The sequence below is a fragment of the Homalodisca vitripennis genome, chromosome 1 (assembly GCF_021130785.1).
Source record: "Homalodisca vitripennis isolate AUS2020 chromosome 1, UT_GWSS_2.1, whole genome shotgun sequence".
NCBI lineage: Eukaryota > Metazoa > Arthropoda > Insecta > Hemiptera > Cicadellidae > Homalodisca > Homalodisca vitripennis.
In genome coordinates, this window is record NC_060207.1 from 55,162,119 (window position 1) to 55,182,819 (window position 20,701).

At 36.9% G+C, this 20,701-nt stretch overlaps 1 protein-coding gene across 1 annotated transcript in view; it reads left to right on the forward strand.

Moving 5' to 3' along the window:
- LOC124361663 overlaps window positions 1-20,701 on the forward strand; it is a 126,342-nt gene that overhangs the window by 50,162 nt on the left and 55,479 nt on the right. The window contains exon 2 of the mRNA XM_046815628.1: window positions 19,332-19,409. Coding sequence (XP_046671584.1) covers window positions 19,332-19,409 — 78 coding nt within the window. The remainder of the gene's footprint in view (window positions 1-19,331; window positions 19,410-20,701) is intronic.

Consider the following 20,701-nt stretch of genomic DNA (forward strand, 5'->3'; position numbering starts at 1 on the left):
TCTGGTTAAGTTGAAGACATCCACTCTTGTCTGACTCCAGAACCAACGGGAATTCACTAAATATTGTGATAAGTAATAAGGAATGTCATATCTGTAACGCACAGAGTACAGTTCGGATAAGTGGATTAGATCTGGTTAAGTTGAAGACATCCACTCTCGTCTGACTCCAGAACCATCGGGAATTCACTAAATATTGTGATAAGTAATAAGGAATGTCATATCTGTAACGCACAGAGTACAGTCGGATAAGTGGATTAGATCTGGTTAAGTTGAAGACATCCACTCTTGTCTGACTCCAGAACCAACGGGAATTCACTAAATATTGTGATAAGTAATAAGGAATGTCATATCTGTAACGCACAGAGTACAGTTGGATAAGTGGATTAGATCTGGTTAAGTTGAAGACATCCACTCTTGTCTGACTCCAGAACCAACGGGAATTCACTAAATATTGTGATAAGTAATAAGGAATGTCATATCTGTAACGCACAGAGTACAGTTGGATAAGTGGATTAGATCTGGTTAAGTTGAAGACATCCACTCTTGTCTGACTCCAGAACCAACGGGAATTCACTAAATATTGTGATAAGTAATAAGGAATGTCATATCTGTAACGCACAGAGTACAGTTGGATAAGTGGATTAGATCTGGTTAAGTTGAAGACATCCACTCTCGTCTGACTCCAGAACCATCGGGAATTCACTAAATATTGTGATAAGTAATAAGGAATGTCATATCTGTAACGCACAGAGTACAGTCGGATAAGTGGATTAGATCTGGTTAAGTTGAAGACATCCACTCTCGTCTGACTCCAGAACCATCGGGAATTCACTAAATATTGTGATAAGTAATAAGGAATGTCATATCTGTAACGCACAGAGTACAGTTGGATAAGTGGATTAGATCTGGTTAAGTTGAAGACATCCACTCTCGTCTGACTCCAGAACCAGATCAATTACCGGCATTGTTCTGTTTAGCTGTCGCTCCACTCTCTACAGTCTGTGAGCCTGGCAGGCTTGATGAGGAGACAGCACTTGGTTCCTTTGTAGATCCACAGTTATTATTACCCTCCCTTTCCACCGACTCCTCACACCGCCCTCCCCGCCCACCGTCTACTCTTGTTCTGCATTGATTATGATTGCCCCAACTTCCCAATTAATTATGAACAGCTCTTCAACTCTGTAATTGTCGCCGACACCTCTGTTAAGTGCTCTCATCGAATGTACTCGTTTCCAAGCTTCTCTATTAATTGTGTGTATTTTTTAGCCGAGTTGAGTAATCTTGTTTTTTACAATGCATGGTGCAAAATGAGTGTAGTAGTAGTAATAGTAGTACCTTCTAATTTGTTATCAATATGGAAGAATCTTTTTTATGATGAGTGAGTGTATGTATCTTCATCTTCGAAATGTATCCAAGAATATATAAGGAAATTATCTTCAATGTGAACATTTTTTTGCATTCTTGCAAACGTTAAATGTTCATTAGATCTTCAAATATCATTTTAATAGGAGAAAACAATGTATGACTAACATCTTTAGATGACACAAAAATCTGTGATTATTTGCGTAGCTTTGATCAAAATACGGATTCAACAAGTATGTTTAAATCTGTAAAAACTGTTTATTGAAATAAGGATAATAAATATTTTGTTCGTTTTATTAGTGCATCTTAAGCATTCGAATGTAACAAAAAGATGTAGGAAATTAGAGAATCCTACTTGTAAAACATGATATTGTATGTTGAATAAATGGTTTGATATATTTTCCATAAATTCTATGCACGGTATTGTACAGTTTATTCAGTTACCATATAGAGGTATAATTAACGCTGTTGTAAGTAAAGGTCGTTCTGATGCTATTTTGAAATGATGTAAATTGACCTACATTTACATTCAATACTTTAACCGGCATCCTGGCGTGACACTTTGTGGGTTAGTCAGAAACCTATGAATATTATGAAATTTTCTCACACGTATTGCAAAAGTTGAATAATCATGGTAATGAGCTTGTAAGTTGCAAGCAAACATACGTATCTGGTAAATTTTAATTTTGTGTAAAACTTTAAGCCATAGGTATTTTAGTTAGCTATCGGAATGCACTGTTGTTATTAATATAGTGCCACAGGGTATGGTGTGCTACGAAATATATGTTGCCTGCTCAACTCCTTCCAGTGTGCAGTCCATCACAGTAATTTATAACTAGTGGTTCAATATTTTCCATTTCGTCCTGGGGGAGCTGGATACACTACACTATTGGCTCCTACGCTAGTCGAGTCTAGTTATGTTAACAGACTGACAGTTTATATTACGTATAAGTTACCTGGCTTTGGAGTTATTAGACATTTTTGGAAAGCAACGTCGCCTATTTTGGAAGCGATTGAATGAATAAATGTTTCGAAAGACAGTGTCTTCAATGTGTCTTATTAAATAAATACAATAGTACGTTGCTTACCGTGCTGGTCTTAATTCTCAGTTGAGTGATTGCGTTTATTGTGAATGTGTTTGTCAAATGACCCGGCTCAGTCGCCCAAGGGAAGGAGACGGGGCAAGCGAGCAGGATAACCCCGAGTTTAGAGGCCCGGCGACCCTGTGTTCTAGGGCCACGCTCACTCGTTTATCAGATTTATGTGACCAGTGGCTTCCTTGCCGGTCAGCGCTATGTCGGTCATATCAAGTCCTTTTTACAACATTTACTATTACACTGACATGGCCGAATTTTAATATGGAATTAATTAATGATTACTTTTAGTTTTCAAAATACGACAATCGCGTAATGTTGACAGGCAAGACTTTACAGACAACACGAGAGATGTCAGTTTCTATACACTACAGGCATCAATCTAGCTTCATTAGTTGATCTCTAGTTAGAACAAACACACTAATATATACTCAAATTGTACTAAAAAATTTGAATAATTTTATAATTTAAATCTAGACTTTTAAGATTTAAATTTGAAATTGTTGTTAGAGATACTAGATCACATTTAACTCGCAAGAGTGATGGGGTAGTTAGTATGGGATTCTAATGTAAAACTAATAGTGTTAAAATGAGCGTAAATATTTGTTTATAGGTTTAAAAATATGTATCCATGCAACTTAAATTGTTATTTTTTCCAACACTAAAGTGGACAGATGTATATTTTACAACAATATTAATGATAGAAACTCAGATAGCCGATGTTTTTACAATCCCCAGAATGTATTGTTTGTTTAATATGAGGGGACATATTGTGTAGTAGCGGGTAGTGGACTGACATGGAAAGCGGGTCGAGGGTTGACGAGTCGGGGTTAGTTTTCAGTTCACTCAAGATTTGTATACAATTCAAAAGACAAATGTAATTTTTAGAGATTTTTAAGCAATATTATCGAGAGTCAGCAAACTGTGAGACATTAATTTACCACATTTGGTAAAACCCTGATGGCAACTATAGTGACAAACGTATTATTTTGATGAAGTTCGGCACAGGCGTGTAATTTAGGAATACATCGAAATAAAAGTTTATTTTGTAAGCTTTGGAGATTTTTTAAAACTTAATAAGTATTATAATTTCATCCCATCCATCTTGATTTTGGTCCAAATGAAGTTTTTTTTACTAACTATTGCAATTAAATGTTCAATCTATTTATAACACGTGTATAATGATAATAAAACGGCATAACCCACATTTACCTTAGAGTTTTTTTTTTATTGAAGAACGATTTTTCTCTAATTTTGTAAAACGCCATAATTTATACTATCTGTTGTGAACTAAGGACATATCGAAGTACATTTTTTTAGAAAATATGGTGGTATAGAAACGACGGAATACAACGTATATAATATAAAGAAAAAAGTGTGTGCTGTGTTTTCAAGGTTAGTTTTGATTAACCTAAGCATTTAATTTGCATATGTACTTGGTACGAATGCTTTGTGTATTACAAAATAAATATGTTTAAGTGAATAAATAACTTTAAGCAAATGTAATAGAGCGGTAAATCGATATTATCGAATCTGCCTGTACATGGCTAAAACATGTATTCGTTCTTATTTATTCGAGAAAAATTATGTAATTCATCTGTGGGTGAAAGAAAATGATCTGATAAAATAAATTAACGCGAACAATTTGATATCGCAAAGAAAGGGAGTCATCAGCGGATGACTTGCAGTTAATTAAACGGCTGTCACTGTAGAGAGTGGCGAGCTGCAGATATTAATAGCGGCTCAGGCTCAGACAGAATGCGGGCGGACAGGTGCAGCTGACGGACTGAGGAGGCCCTCTCCCGCATAGGATGTACAGCTCACAATCGTTACACGTGTATATTTGATCTTTTGTGAGCTGTGTTCGACTGACATACGAGAAAATATGTTGTAATGTCAAGGAAAAAAATACGTTCCCAAGCTTTTTCATATGGATTACATTGGCTCACTTTACTCAAGAAAACTAGAGATAAGAACGAGTTAACGAGGGAGAAGGGAGTGTTTGTCATAGTTATACCGCAGATAACAGACCAACATTCCGGGCAAGCAGTTGTGACTTGACATGTCTCAAGCTTCAGAGCTCTCGAGTACTGCGAGATTAATAATTGTGGGAGAGCGAATTACAAAGTTTGACATTGGATTATCGTGAGTTGATTGTTTCAAATGGTACGCTCTTAGTTTAACCATGGGTTTTAATTCCTTTTAAACTTGATAGCGACGAAATTATGAAACAATCTATTAGTTAATTAATAGTATTGCAATATTTAATATAAAATCGAAACACCGCCGTATTATGTTATTGCAAATTACTAAATAAGTTAGTTCCCTAATTAACCATTGGTGGATTCAGGATTGCATAAGGAAATAACAACCGTAGAAGCTCGACCGGCCCTAGTGATATAATATGACCAAAGTACTTACTGCGCAAAACGCATAAAATAAGCGTAAGCATGGTTATGTAAAGATTATTTTAACGTATAATAAATAGTATTATTAACTATGGAAGAACCTAATTACGTGACTCTATTAAGATTTCGACATGAAAGTTACTCTGACAATATGAACTACGACTTCAGGTTTTCCAAATACATTAAATAGCATGTGACAGATGCCTGAAGTGTGACCGCAGAAGAGCACAATCTCTACCACCGCCGCGCCGGTGCTTTATAATTTAGTAGTCGCTATCAGGAACTTTACAGAAGCCATAAATGCAGCATTATTGTCAAGCTGGTGCTACCGCCACTTGTGCAATATTATCTACCCACGGTAAGAATTTAATTAACGGAACCCAATTTGTATGTGTTTGTTTTATAATTACTCATACATTAGAACTTTCGTCTGTCAAATATGATAGTTACACGTGTATTATTTATTAATGTAACAAAATACATCATTAACATTGTTTCTTGCGAAAGATCTCATTTTAGAAGATAATATAAGAGTGTTTGTTTACACATGTGTGTAGTATAACTATTAATTAATAAAGAGCATACGCCTTCACAACATACGAGAGCTTAATTATGTTTATTCATTATATGTTCAGTAAAATTTTAGAAAGTAAGGCTGGACTAATAAAACACGCAAATAATTTTGAACAGTTTTATACTTGAGCTGGTTGTCAAAATCGATGTCGTATGCAGATATTTCTCATTTAATGATTATAAGAATTATCTTGCAATATTGAAATTGATCCGATAATCAATAAAATAAGTATCCGAAAAATGTTAATGGACTACATATTTTTGATAGATCATTACCGTGTGCGTTTCCAGAACATTTATCTATACATCGACGTTGTTGTTTGTCGTGGCTCGACATAAACCCACCAACATTAAGCCGTACAACACAAAGCCTGCCCGTTTGGTCGTAACATTTTTCCACGTTATCAGTCGTCCATCTTGGGTCACGAAGAATTTGACAGCCAACGTGGGTCTGAAATATATGTCCGTATCGGTTGAGTGATACAAGTGTGACGGGCCACCTGCGACTCTGGGGCCGAGTGAGGGGAGTTCGGGGTCAAATGACACTCCAGCTTGACTGTCTAATTATATATATTTGTAGTTGTATATAATTATTGAGTATACTCATATGTTAAGGTAGGCCGAATAAAATTAACAAATTTGAAAATCACAAAAATATCTAAAATTCAAAATTACCTTGGAAGTTACAGATGTGAGCGGTAAATGTTTTCTCATTTCACTTACTTTGGTAACATTTTGAAAATTACATGACCAGCACCTAAAGTTACAAAGTAATGTTTAAGGTATTTGAGTCTTATTTGAGCAGCCGGAAACGGCTGTTCAGAAGTTACGTGTAAAATATGCCTCGCCGTGGTCTAGAAATTATTTGGGCTCCTCTAAATTGTCGAGCAATCAGTGAACGTGTGTGCCTTGCCATTGGTCAGTGTAATATTGTAATTGGTTGGATTCTTCAAAATTTCCGAATGTGCTGGTGTCAAGTCGGTACTACTGGGCATGCATGTATTGCTAATGTTTGGCGGAACATGATTATATGTGAAGGAGAAGTCGAGTGACACGTGTGAGCCCAGGAGAAGATCGTGCCAGAATTGCCGTAGTTCAGGTCGACCTCGATGGCCAGTAGCTAACGAGCCAAACCATGTTTCCAGCAGTTGTAGCGGCCCGGCTAACTGATACCGTCACGTGGTCTCCTGTTCCATTCACACCTTACACCTACAGTCACACGGCGCGCGTCATTAGCGCTTACAGCTTTCAATATTTGTACAGAGCCACGGTTCTTGGTTACTCCGGACAATGATCGCAGGATCACCTAGTCAATATAGAATCAGTAGTTTCCAGCAGTTGTAGCGGCCCGGCTAACTGATACCGTCACGTGGTCTCCTGTTCCATTCACACCTTACACCTACAGTCACACGGCGCGCGTCATTAGCGCTTACAGCTTTCAATATTTGTACAGAGCCACGGTTCTTGGTTACTCCGGACAATGATCGCAGGATCACCTAGTCAATATAGAATCAGTAGTTTCCAGCAGTTGTAGCGGCCCGGCTAACTGATACCGTCACGTGGTCTCCTGTTCCATTCACACCTTACACCTACAGTCACACGGCGCGCGTCATTAGCGCTTACAGCTTTCAATATTTGTACAGAGCCACGGTTCTTGGTTACTCCGGACAATGATCGCAGGATCACCTAGTCAATATAGAATCAGTAGTTTCCAGCAGTTGTAGCGGCCCGGCTAACTGATACCGTCACGTGGTCTCCTGTTCCATTCACACCTTACACCTACAGTCACACGGCGCGCGTCATTAGCGCTTACAGCTTTCAATATTTGTACAGAGCCACGGTTCTTGGTTACTCCGGACAATGATCGCAGGATCACCTAGTCAATATAGAATCAGTAGTTTCCAGCAGTTGTAGCGGCCCGGCTAACTGATACCGTCACGTGGTCTCCTGTTCCATTCACACCTTACACCTACAGTCACACGGCGCGCGTCATTAGCGCTTACAGCTTTCAATATTTGTACAGAGCCACGGTTCTTGGTTACTCCGGACAATGATCGCAGGATCACCTAGTCAATATAGAATCAGTAGTTTCCAGCAGTTGTAGCGGCCCGGCTAACTGATACCGTCACGTGGTCTCCTGTTCCATTCACACCTTACACCTACAGTCACACGGCGCGCGTCATTAGCGCTTACAGCTTTCAATATTTGTACAGAGCCACGGTTCTTGGTTACTCCGGACAATGATCGCAGGATCACCTAGTCAATATAGAATCAGTAGTTTTCAGCAGTAAATGTTCTGTTATCTGGTCGCATCGTAGATAAATTACCTTGTGACTGAATCGGTATAAAAGATTTGACAATCCAACAATACAATGATGACTTCTTCCTATCTCTACTTCGAGAGGTGGGTTGGAATTGGAAGAGTGACGTGTCACACGAATAGGTTAAAATAAGATAATCGATTACTATGAACTCAAACGTGGTTATTTATGTTACCTTCCAATTTATACGTTTCAAAGTAGTGGCTACAATTTTTGCACATGAAGTATGATGGGAGCTTGGTGAAATACCAAAGTGCAAGAGTGGCCGGCGCCGGCGCGGCAGCGTCTCGGCGCCGCTGTGTCTAGCCCAGCTCCACGCTAGCGTGCACACGCTAGTTTGTAGTTGCATCATCGTGCTCCCACACCGCTCTTTCATTAGGTTATTGTTCTGCCACGCGATCTTCTTCCCCCCCTCCCTCACCAGTCCTTCATTGACCACTTATGTATGATCCCCACTAGTGACCAAAACACTCATCTTGAATTTAAATGTTATTGTATTGTAAAACCCGCTCTTTCGGTGACACTTAGAACATGAATACTTAAGGTGAGATTACAGCGTCAATTAGCAAAAAAAGCCGGGAATTAAGCATTTTTCAGTTCACTTGTTAAAAATGTACAACTTGAAATCAAATCTTATTTTTTATGTAACATATGGATTTATATACAAGGTTTTAAAAAAAGTCCCGCACGGGCTTGATAGTTACCGATAGATTACAGACAAAGCAATAACACTTGGTAGGTAATTACTGCACATATAAATCTACTTTTTGAAGTTACTACCATTTTTTTGTCATGCCAGGAAGATGGTCCGCAAGGAGTGTGAAGGAAATCTTAAAATAGAGCTTATGTCGAGTAGTACATAAAATGAAAGGTCTCTTTTAGTAGAGTATAATGCCACAAATCCTACCTGAAAAGGTTCACTCTTTAATTTGATGTACTACTCGACATATGCTCTAATTTAAGATTTCCTTTTAACTCCTTGCAGGCCATCCCTATGACATGACAAAAAAGTGGTAGTAACTTCAAAAAGTAGATTATATGAATAATAAGTGCAGTTAACTTTTCAGGAGGTGTAAAAGGCAATGAAAAAAACAAACTTTAATAAGAAATATTGGCGTAGTAAAAAATAATATGAAGTCAAACTTGCAACAAATTTAAAGCTTCCAAATACAAAGTTAATTAGTTGATTTTTCCGTGGTTTATCAAGTCTTGGGTCCTTATCATGGCAATTATTAAAGTATAAACTGTTTCCTGCTGTACAATATCAAGTGTTAACATTATGTTTCTTATGTTGTACTTTATTTCTACTGGCATCAAGTACAGGTGTAGTATGATGAAAAAGATTTAAGCTACATATATTTCTTAAATTATAATTTGCAAATGGCGAATTACTGTAGCCTCCTAACGTTTCGATCAGTTACTCTGTAACTCTGTGAGCATTAGATTAAGAATCGGTAACTATTTAAAATTTATTGCAAGAGGGAAACAACTTCCTTAAACACTCGTTTTACACTACTTTTCGGCAAGTTACATCGTAAACACATCTTAAAAGTCAAATTTGAACTATATTCACCTCCTTTCAATATCTCGTGATTGTGTAAGAGCTACAAATATTAACAGTTATAACAGCAAGTACAGTTTACAGGGAATATTTCCGTATTGTCCGCTGTGAAGTGGAATGACGACCACAATTCCGGACAGATTTGAACTATATTCACCTCCTTTCAATATCTCGTGATTGTGTAAGAGCTCTTCATTGCTCTACAAATATTAACAGTTATAACAGCAAGTACAGTTTACAGGGAATATTTCCGTATTGTCCGCTGTGAAGTGGAATGACGACCACAATTCCAGACAGATTTGAACTATATTCACCTCCTTTCAATATCTCGTGATTGTGTAAGAGCTCTTCATTGCTCTACAAATATTAACAGTTATAACAGCAAGTACAGTTTACAGGGAATATTTCCGTATTGTCCGCTGTGAAGTGGAATGACGACCACAATTCCAGACAGATTTGAGGGTCGTGGCCCATCGTGTTCGACCGCTGATCTTGTTTGTCGACAATAAACCGTGGTTGGCTTCTGTCGTTGTAACTGGCTGACTGAGCTTTACTTCTGTCACGTTGTAATCGCTAGAGTAACATTAATGTTGTGATAGTGAGTGTTAAAACACATTTAGTGTAACAAAGAGGTGACAATTAAGAGAGACAGATTCAGCTGTGAAAGGGCTGACGCAGTAATTGCACTTGGTTTAACAAAGTTTGCTCGCCTTTGTCTACACTGGTGCTACCAAAGAATATGGACATTTTTCTATTGCGCGCTAACTGATAATTACGAACTCCAGATGTCTTCATATCAATCGTGTTTCAATGTGGTGTGATCGGTTTTTGTTTGGTCCTTATAAACAACCCTTTCAAGTAACTTCGCTGAATGGAGAGACATATGTGTGGTTCATCATTCCGTGTGAAACTTCAAGCTTATAATCTACTAATGTGTGGCAATTTTTTGGCTACGACCGATGACAAAACTGCTAAAGATAATTTTTTACAGTATGGATATTAGTTTTAATTTCAGCGAATAGCATATTTTTGAATGGGAAATGAATGAAAGAAATTGAATTATTGAAATGAAATATGACTTAATAATTAAATGATATATTTAATAATATAAATTTCTTATATGCAAAAATAGTTTGTTTACTTTAGTCTCATTTCATGTACATACTGCAAAAAATCCATGTCTTAAGTCGTCTTTTCTTAGCTTTGATATTAAATATATATCTAATAAAAAAAATTATGATGCCTTATTAAGATAAATAAATATGATATTTTTTTGGAGTTATTATTTTTTCTGGGGCTCAAACATTAACCAAAAACTAATTGTTGCGCTTGCGTAAGGTGAATGCGAAGGAAAGATGAGGTGTATATAACTATCTTTTATTGATTATAATAGTGTATGTCAATCGTTGTATCCCATGCACTTTGAGTTTACACTTATTATTGTGATCAGTATCAGAGCTTTCCCCTGTCGTCTGAGCTCGTGAACTGCACACAGCAGCAATGAACAACAAATCCCGCAAGACCCAACAATCGAGCTGTTAACGAGTCACTAAACGTCTGAGCTCGTGAACTGCACACAGCAGCACTGACTAAAAAATCCCGCAAGACCCAACAATCGAGCTGTTAACGAGTCACTAAACGTCTGAGCTCGTGAACTGCACACAGCAGCAATAAACTAAAAAATCCCGCAAGACCCGACAATCGAGCTGTTAACGAGTCACTAAACGTCTGAGCTCGTGAACTGCACACATCAGCACTGACTAAAAAAATCCCGCAAGACCCGACAATCGAGCTGTTAACGAGTCACTAAACGTCTGAGCTCGTGAACTGCACACAGCAGCACTGACTAAAAAATCCCGCAAGACCCGACAATCGAGCTGTTAACGAGTCACTAAACGTCTGAGCTCGTGAACTGCACACATCAGCACTGACTAACAAATCCCGCAAGACCCGACAATCGAGCTGTTAACGAGTCACTAAACGTCTGAGCTTGTGAACTGCACACAGCAGCACTGACTAAAAAATCCCGCAAGACCCGACAATCGAGCTGTTAACGAGTCACTAAACGTCTGAGCTTGTGAACTGCACACAGCAGCACTGACTAACAAATCCCGCAAGACCCGACAATCGAGCTGTTAACGAGTCACTAAACGAAGTCGTGAAGCAATGAAGGAGTTTCCAATTAAGTGTGAACTCTGCGCCCAAAACCGAACATAAAGGAATCCCGGTGGTCTGATCTGAATCGCAAATATCTCCCGCTCACCCTTTAACCTCAGTGTAAGAATGGTTTTTACATTCTTCCTCGGAACATGCATTTAAAAGTAATTACAATTCTTTCTAATATAGACCTACGATGACTATTGAGTTGAAGTTGTTACACGTATATTACTTTAATGGTTAATTCTAAATCCACAGGTAGGAAGTGTATTTAGCCCAATTTATATTTATAGGATTCAGTATTATGTTGGGAACAGTTTCGTCTCAGTCATTGTGTAAACATGTTTGTGTATAAAAGGGCCTAAAAATAACTTAAAATACCAGTATACAATATTTTATACACTATTATATTTTAAATAACACGATAAATATAAAGATTCGAGGTTATTATTTGAAGATGATAGTTTTGATTTTCATGCAGCGTAAGTACTTGATTAGATATGAATTGTAACTTGTAGCTAGATATACCTAATCTAAAAATACGATCCCCTCAATTGTTGAGAACTCTCAAAACAGTTTTTTATCAAATTTTAATTTGAGTATATCTCTGGAAGTGGTAGGAGGTGGAGCGCCAGGAGTGTAACGAATTGTGACACTGACAACGACAGGTGTTCGCTCTCGACTGGAAAGAGGCCTTGTCTTATCAGACAAGATTCTTATAAATCAAACATGAGGAGCTCTTATCAGCTGGGAGCCAAGCCGTTAAGCGTCTTATCAGCCGAGATAGCTCCGAGGTAACTACAGAGTTATCTCGTCTTCGCCCGAGCCAAGGCGCTGCTACTGCGAGGTGAAGATTTACTAGGCCAGGCGTTGTTGGGCCCGTCCAGAATTAGTCAGGAGCCGGAGGGTGCAATAATATGTGTGTTATATGGGAGGGAGTTGGGAGTTATGTGTAGAGGCCATAAAACGTCGGGCATCGAGACTGCCAATGAGCCCCGACTATAGATAGTGAAGTTGGAAACAGTAAGGTAGCTGACTCTCTCAGTTCCTGGGTATTAATTAACGCGTTAAACAACTAGATAAGTGGATTATTTCTGTACAACACTTGTCGGTGAAACATTGTAAACGTACAGGAGAACCAGTTTCCGCACGGTCCGAGATTCTAAGTAAGAGATAAAGTGACCGGACCACCAGTCTATCACTATCGATGTTTCTGCTTATTCGGTTTGAGAAAACAGATATTTTTCAGTCATATCTTTGAGCAATGGGCACGGCTAGAATAAGTATCGAATATCAAGGTCTGGTAGACTATTAAGAATGATATATGTAATCGAACGTAATAATATTATAGCAAGAATAGTTTAACCATGACAATTGAAGAAGAAGATATTAATAATTATACTTTTTTAATTAATAGGACTAAAAATGGTCTATTTTATTGTTCCTAATATGATAGTTAGTATTGAATTGCTGTACACTTAAACACATTTCGTTAGGAAGATACGAAATCCAATGCATTTTTTATCAATTCTAATGTTCTATACGTCTAATACTAGCAGTTCAATTCCTGTTCGGAATTGCGCCAGTCCAATGCTCTATACCTCATGACTCATGACTACTCTAACCTTGCTGGGGTTGTAAATACAAGGAAGACAAGATCAGATGCTTGGGCAAAAGTGATACTTGATCCAAACTTCAGAAACAAATATACTTCCATCTATGCCGCCATTAAATAATGATGGAGTCTATCACGAATTCAATTTACTTTCCATTATATTTGGTACAATTAAAATCGTCTTCAAAACGAAGGCTTAATATTTGTCTAGCAAGTTGGACTTGATGGAAAGTAATGGTTTTTTAAATTAAATACGTTGAGACAAATGGGGAGAACATAAATATCAGATTATGAAGTTTTGTAACCATTTAATTGTGGATGAAAACATTTTATAAATGCCACATTAAGTGTATTGTATTCTAATGTCGGGTGCTAACAGTCAGTAAACTTTTATCTCGACAGTAAAAAGAAATATTGACGAGAATCAACTGCAATACCTTTACGTTTTCAATAACCACGAGCTAAGGATCTTGGCGTCCCGTCGCTTCAATACACTATTGTATAAACGTCCATTCCTTAACATATCTCAAATAACCTTTTCCCCATTGAAGCCTTATACAGCGAAATAATTATATTGTATGCTTGTTGTCGTCTTAAATAGATTAAAATAAATTGTATTCCGCAACATCTCCTGTACACTTTAGCAGAGAATAAAGTTCTTAAGTTGTTGAACTGTTTGATTGAACTATGTTTATGTTCATGACGTTATTCTGTTTTGTATGTACTTCAGTTCGTCTCTCACAAATTCACTTGTCCAAATTGTTTTGTCACATGAGAAAAGCGACTTTCGATACATAATCAGGTTATTAGTCATGTAACATTGTGTCTTAGTAGGTTCATTCACGCAGGATTAAGTATAAGTGCGACTTATGATTTAGTGAGCATTTTATTGATAATACATTTTTAATATAATATGATTTAATATTAAATATGAAGTTGAAAAAGTATTAGAGTAGGTAAGCTTAGTAGTAATGGCAGGGCAGACATGCCAAACCTCTTTTGTATGTTCCACTTCCTCTCGTCGCTCAACGCCGTGTATTATTTTAGAATAATAATGAGATAAACATTTGAGTAAAATTATTATTTACTTGTGCATACCAGCGGCTTCGCCCGCAATTACTATGCATGTGTACTTGTTTGAATAGCTTCCATGATTTTAGTAACAATTAAACTGTTTGGATTAATATAGAAGAACTCCAAAGTCGAAGTTCATACTTTTCTTAGTGAAAGCAGTTATGATATAATATGAAGGGTCCTATGATAATTTTAAAGTGGAATTAGTCATATATCGTGCACCAGGTACCCTTTTTATAGTGTTCATGATTAAGAGGACTAGGCCTAGAAGTTAAGCAGAAGTGTGAGTAGTTCTTATTTCCGGTTTTGCACATCTAACTCAAATGAACTATACTTCCAACACATAATTGGAGTTTGGTATTTTAACCCGAGAAACAATCTAAATAGACCTATATTTAATTTTATAATGAGGTTCGATTCAAAACAGTATAGTTTTCTAAATTGTATGGATATAGATATTGTTATTGAACATATCAATGTAAATGAACATCAATATTACTAACACGTTTCAATACTTACATTAAGACAGTTGTCATACATATGTAAAGATAATACATGATACAGTTAAGATCTTGCTTCCCAATCCATATTCGCTATATCTACTATTAATTTTCTTCGGTCCAGCAGTTGTACTGTTGTAATACAGTTAAGATGTTGCTTCCCAATCCATATTCGCTATATCTACTATTAATTTTCTTCGGTCCAGCAGTTGTACTGTTGTAATACAGTTAAGATGTTGCTTCCCAATCCATATTCGCTATATCTACTATTAATTTTCTTCGGTCCAGCAGTTGTACTGTTGTAATACAGTTAAGATGTTGCTTCCCAATCCATATTCGCTATATCTACTATTAATTTTCTTCGGTCCAGCAGTTGTACTGTTGTAATACAGTTAAGATGTTGCTTCCAATCCATATTCGCTATATCTACTATTAATTTTCTTCGGTCCAGCAGTTGTACTGTTGTAATACAGTTAAGATGTTGCTTCCCAATCCATATTCGCTATATCTACTATTAATTTTCTTCGGTCCAGCAGTTGTACTGTTGTAATACAGTTAAGATGTTGCTTCCCAATCCATATTCGCTATATCTACTATTAATTTTCTTCGGTCCAGCAGTTGTACTGTTGTAATACAGTTAAGATGTTGCTTCCCAATCCATATTCGCTATATCTACTATTAATTTTCTTCGGTCCAGCAGTTGTACTGTTGTAATACAGTTAAGATGTTGCTTCCCAATCCATATTCGCTATATCTACTATTAATTTTCTTCGGTCCAGCAGTTGTACTGTTGTAATACAATGTTTACACATAAAAGTTGAATACATTTTACTAGCTCTTTGAATAAGCATTACACAACTTTAGAGACCAAGATGGGATTTTTTGCTTCTGTAAAGATGGTTCGTCCTAGGGACCCTAGGAATGTTCATGTAAAATTTCAGTACAATCGGTTAAATAGTTTATACGTGAAACAAAAACAAACAAACTAAAGTACTTTGGTAATATTATTAGGATTTTTCTACTAGCAGATAACAACAAATATTTCAACCGTTGTAACAAACCATTGTTCTTCTCTATTCTAGTATAGTTCGTTTATTTATTTCCATTTCTTGTACAGTTATCTCCTTAAAAGTTGCGTGCCATTAAATTTTTATGTTTTGGAAGTTGGCACTTCTACTCTGCGAGTAGACGTTACAAATTCCAAAGACAACCCCAAGCCGGGGTTCGCGCGTTGGCGGGAGTATCAGTGGTGTGTGAAACCGGGAGTTCACTGCGCATGTGCGGCCGCCACTCGGATCTATTCCGGCACGTGACGTCACAGACATCGCGATCGGCCTGCAGTCTCGCGGAGAAAACTACAACAACCTTACCTACACTGTATTACTGTTATATTGTTTTTAAAGTTTCTTTTTTGTGGTGTTTGTGTTTTTTCTAGTTTTGCTCAGTGTTCGGAAAAAATTCGGAACAGTGGTTTGTCGGTGTACCTCAACTCGGTTGGTGTCAGTGTACAGGTTCTCACTCCTCTATGCGTACTTCGCCGGTCGGCGAGTTGTGCTGTGGTGCGGTCAATTCTCGCCCGATTGTTTATTTTCGTTCTCCCCGTTGTGTTTAATTCGGTACCGCTTCGGATGGCTAACAAGCAGATTTAGAAGACATTCGGTGTTCTGTTGTAGGTGTAATCGTCCCTGCCCGCGCTTCCCAGCCCCCTCGCTTGCCAACAGGAGCTTCCTTCATCTGCCCCCCCCACCCCTTCTCATCATCACGAATAGCGCGCCAGTTTGAATATTCTTGAAAGTCGTAAAGATAGTATTGATGTCGTGACCATAAGTTTTTATTTCATTATGTAAATTAAGCCCATATATGTATGTATTGTTACTGTGGTAAGAAATCGTTTTTAACAATATAAATGCAATGTTTATAACAAATGTGCCCTAAAACTTGTGGATACTTTGGTTGTTGAAAATGGTATATTTGACCCTTTAGTTTCTCTTCGAATATACTGTCGGAACAGTAAAATTATGTTTATCCCAGTGGTCACCAAACAAAATAAATATACAATTGTTAGCAAGTCAATAAGTAGCCTAAACTACTAAAAAGTTGTAAAACTATAGCAACCAACAAGTTTTCTATTCAATTTGGTGCACTTTATCAGGGTTGCAATAAGAATAATAATACATCGCTCATTGATTATGGCTTTATATGAAGAGTATATAATTAGTTTATTTGATTAAATATTTGAAAGAAATATTTGATTAGAACACTCACTCTACCTAAAACGTTAATAAGATAGTTCCGAACTTTTGCGTCTGAAAATAATTTTTTTAAATTGTATTCAACCATGTTTGTTTTTTCAGCTGGACATATAAGAAGCTAATTTCCTAAAAACATTTGATCAAATAATAACCTTATGGTTATGCATTTTTGGGATTTTAATTTTTTTATTTGAGTAATTGAAGACGTGCTGACTAGACGCAATTATCTTAGCTTCTGCTTATAAGTTTTACCTTTGAATCAAATTCAGACATAGCTTGTCAAAATTGTATGAAAAAAATCAACACTAAAATCAATTCAGGGGGCAGGTATACCGGAAACATGAAATCTTTTCATTACTTTATTTTTGTTTATTACTGTATTGTTGTTTATATCGTTTCTGTTTTTAGGTAAAACGATACCAAATACATAAATTTTAATGTAAATAGTTTTCCAGTACAATTCAAGCAAGTGTGGTTCAGAGTATCATTAGAACATAATAACCGTATTTGTAATAATTGTTATTACTGCTTTAATTTCTTCTGTCTTACCTGGGTAAAAGATGGATTAGCTAATTATATTTAATTGTAATTTAATAGATATATCTGTTCTATGAAGTGAGTAAAGAATTATTAGTTATGGACTTTGGTGCACTCTTCTTCACAACTACTAGGGTAAATCCAATTAAATCTGTACTGTATGTTTCAAAAATGACACTACATAATAATGATATTTTATATAAAAAATAAATAGAAAATTGCATTATTATAAAAATAACATGAGAATAATTTAACATGTCGAATGAAAATATAATTAAAACCACAAACTAATAATTTAAAAACTTATTTTTGCTACGCACACATAAAAATAAAATCCTCAAGTTTGCCCAGTATTCTCTTAATTGACGGTACCGGAGAGTGGCTTTCACAATTACACATGGATATGTGCATAGAATACTCTTATACTTAATCAATACAAATTGATCGACCACATAATCAATACAATTATGTGGTGTAGATATTATGTGCTTTAAACTATTCTGTCTATTCTCTAAAATTACATTCGTGTGTGCATTGTGTATATACCCCAGCCATAGTCGCAGATTAATAATCACTCCTGTTCCTAATTTCGTGTTGTCGACTCATATCGTATTTAATTATTTGACAGATTTGATCGATTGTATACGACAGTAAAGTAAGTCGGCCCAGTAAAGGATCCTTAAACACGTGGTCTGTGTGACATACAACGGCTTACAATGAAGCGGTGACCTTGTGTGATATCGAGTGACCTTGACCTTTAAATGCCACCCCGCCCTCTCGTGACGTCACAGTCCAGGGTCTTGCGTCAGCCAGTTTCCTCCCCGTACCCCCGCAGACCTGGCCAACTTGTCTGCCATGTCGTATACGCTAATCAAATGGAAGCAACTTTCAGATGATGTAAGAATTGTACAGCTTTCAAATACGGACTCAATTATTTGAAACAATGTCGAAGCTGTTATTTCAGTTACACTTTAAAATGAATTTCAATAAAGTTAAATGATTATTTAAATCGCCAGTATTTAAATTTGTGCTCAGTTTGTTTCTCTAAAGGGTTTACACATTTTTTATAATATTATTCCTCGATGTAAATGAGTCACAGATTAAATGTTTTAATAATAAAAAAGGATATTGTGAACATAATTAAAAATAATATAGACTGAACCGTAAACATCTGCCCTTGAAGTGATTTTACTCAAAATAATAAAATATTGTTTTTGGCTACATGCGTTCTGTTTGAAGCGTAAGATAATATTTCAATAACAGTTTATTACTATTATCCCCAAGTCTATGAAAAATAGATTTTTAATCTAATATCCAATCGTACCTGAGCTTAATATGTTACATTTATCATTTTTAATCAATGTTTGCCTTAATTGTTAGGTTTAAGCACCCGGTGTCATAAAAATCGTGTAAGTTAACATTTCTTAAACCGAAATTAACAGCAGGGTAACACGGCAATCTTTGATGTCAAACGTTTATCGTGTTAACTTGACGGCTTTATTTAATTTATGAATTAACCGATCTGACTGTACGATGGACTCAGGATTATTATATTTGTTACTTTTATTATTCTATTCCGACATACCTGACAGCAATCGTTGTGGATAATTAATTGTTTGTATTACACTCAAAGGCGATTGTAGATATATTGTGCGTTTTAGCCAGAGATATTTTAACTCGTATAATTTCTGTACCCGACGCAGTAGAGGAGTGAGCCTCGACACCGGTGGGTTTATTTACCAGAGGAGAGAGAGACAGAATGCAGTGGAGACGGAAGCGACGAGTCCTGTGTGTGATCGGATCCGCCAACCACGCTCTGTTGGTGCGGCACATTACCCTGATATTACCCTACAGTGATGGTGGTGGTCTGTTGACAGGGACGGACGAGGAGAGTGGCCTGAGCCTGGAGCCGGCGCCCCCCTCCACGGACTCCTCCAGGATCACGTTCAACGAGGGTGAGTACTCCTACAGATTTTATAATCTTTGGATTTATATTCTTGATCTATAAAAAGACGTGGTTAAGAGGGTTTGAAGTGGGATGCGGCCCATTCGACGGCCGGGGCTGTTCAATACATCATACGTCAACAGTTTGTATCCTAATGACCAACATCGTGTTTAAAGTGGTACTGTAGTTTTGTTTTGGTACGTCTGATACATATAGAGTGACGTAGTTTTAACAATATTTATTTACTCATAATACCGCACATAAAATTGTAAATAAATGTTATTTCCCACATACTGGTATGTTTACACTGACAAGAAGTTGAACAGGTTTTGTGTCCGACATATAAAAAACTGTTGCGAGCGGTGTCGCGACTACGGTGTTCCGCAGCGATCAGCGATGCAGCGGGTATAATTGCGTAAGTTCACATTATGAGGCAGTAGTTGCACAAGTTATTTCGCACTTCCTTGTAACTGTAAACGCAGCTTAAGATAACCGCAGATCTTACAAACCCTAAGATACAATTAAAAATTTTGAAAACACTTGTTTTTCGAATTAACACAATTTTAAATATTCCTATAAAAGCAAAGGATCGTGATGACAGAAACCCGCCGTAATAACGACTATAAATTCCTGAAAGCCGCTGTGTGAGCTTGTTAGTGAGCCAACCGATTTTATGTGGTACGCAATAAAATGCGGAACCTAGCTGACTTCCGTCACCTGTTACGTTATATCATTCTAATTGCGGTAGCGTAACACTCAAAATCGTTTCTGTGTAATATTTAATAGTACCAGTTAAAGATTTTAACGATAATTCCTGGACAAGACTACTTTTCAGTTGTTTCAAAACTAAATTCATTTTGTAAACCTAGGACTTCCTTGTATTATAATGGATTACATATACCAACCGAGTAGTCTTGTCTCATATGTCTAAAAGTCCTAATAGGAAACTGGAAAGGCCTAAAAGCATCAAATAAATCTGAATCTGTACTCGTATGAGACAAATCACATAATTCTGGATACGAACGATCTGAACACTTACGCTTGTTGTTTAGTTCATCCGATTTGTTCCTTGTCTGATACTTCACATGTCATGTCACCTTGGAAGATTGAGAGGCTAGTTATGTTCCAACCTCAGTGTAAGCGGTTAGAGGACCTCATGTTTAGGCTAGCAACTAGCAACAGCCTTTAACACTAAGGGAGCTCCAACCATTTCAGCAGTAGACTAGGCCAATTAATCAATCATTTTACACCAATATCTCGACATATGGCGTTGATGATACAACGCTCCTGAAAATCCATGGG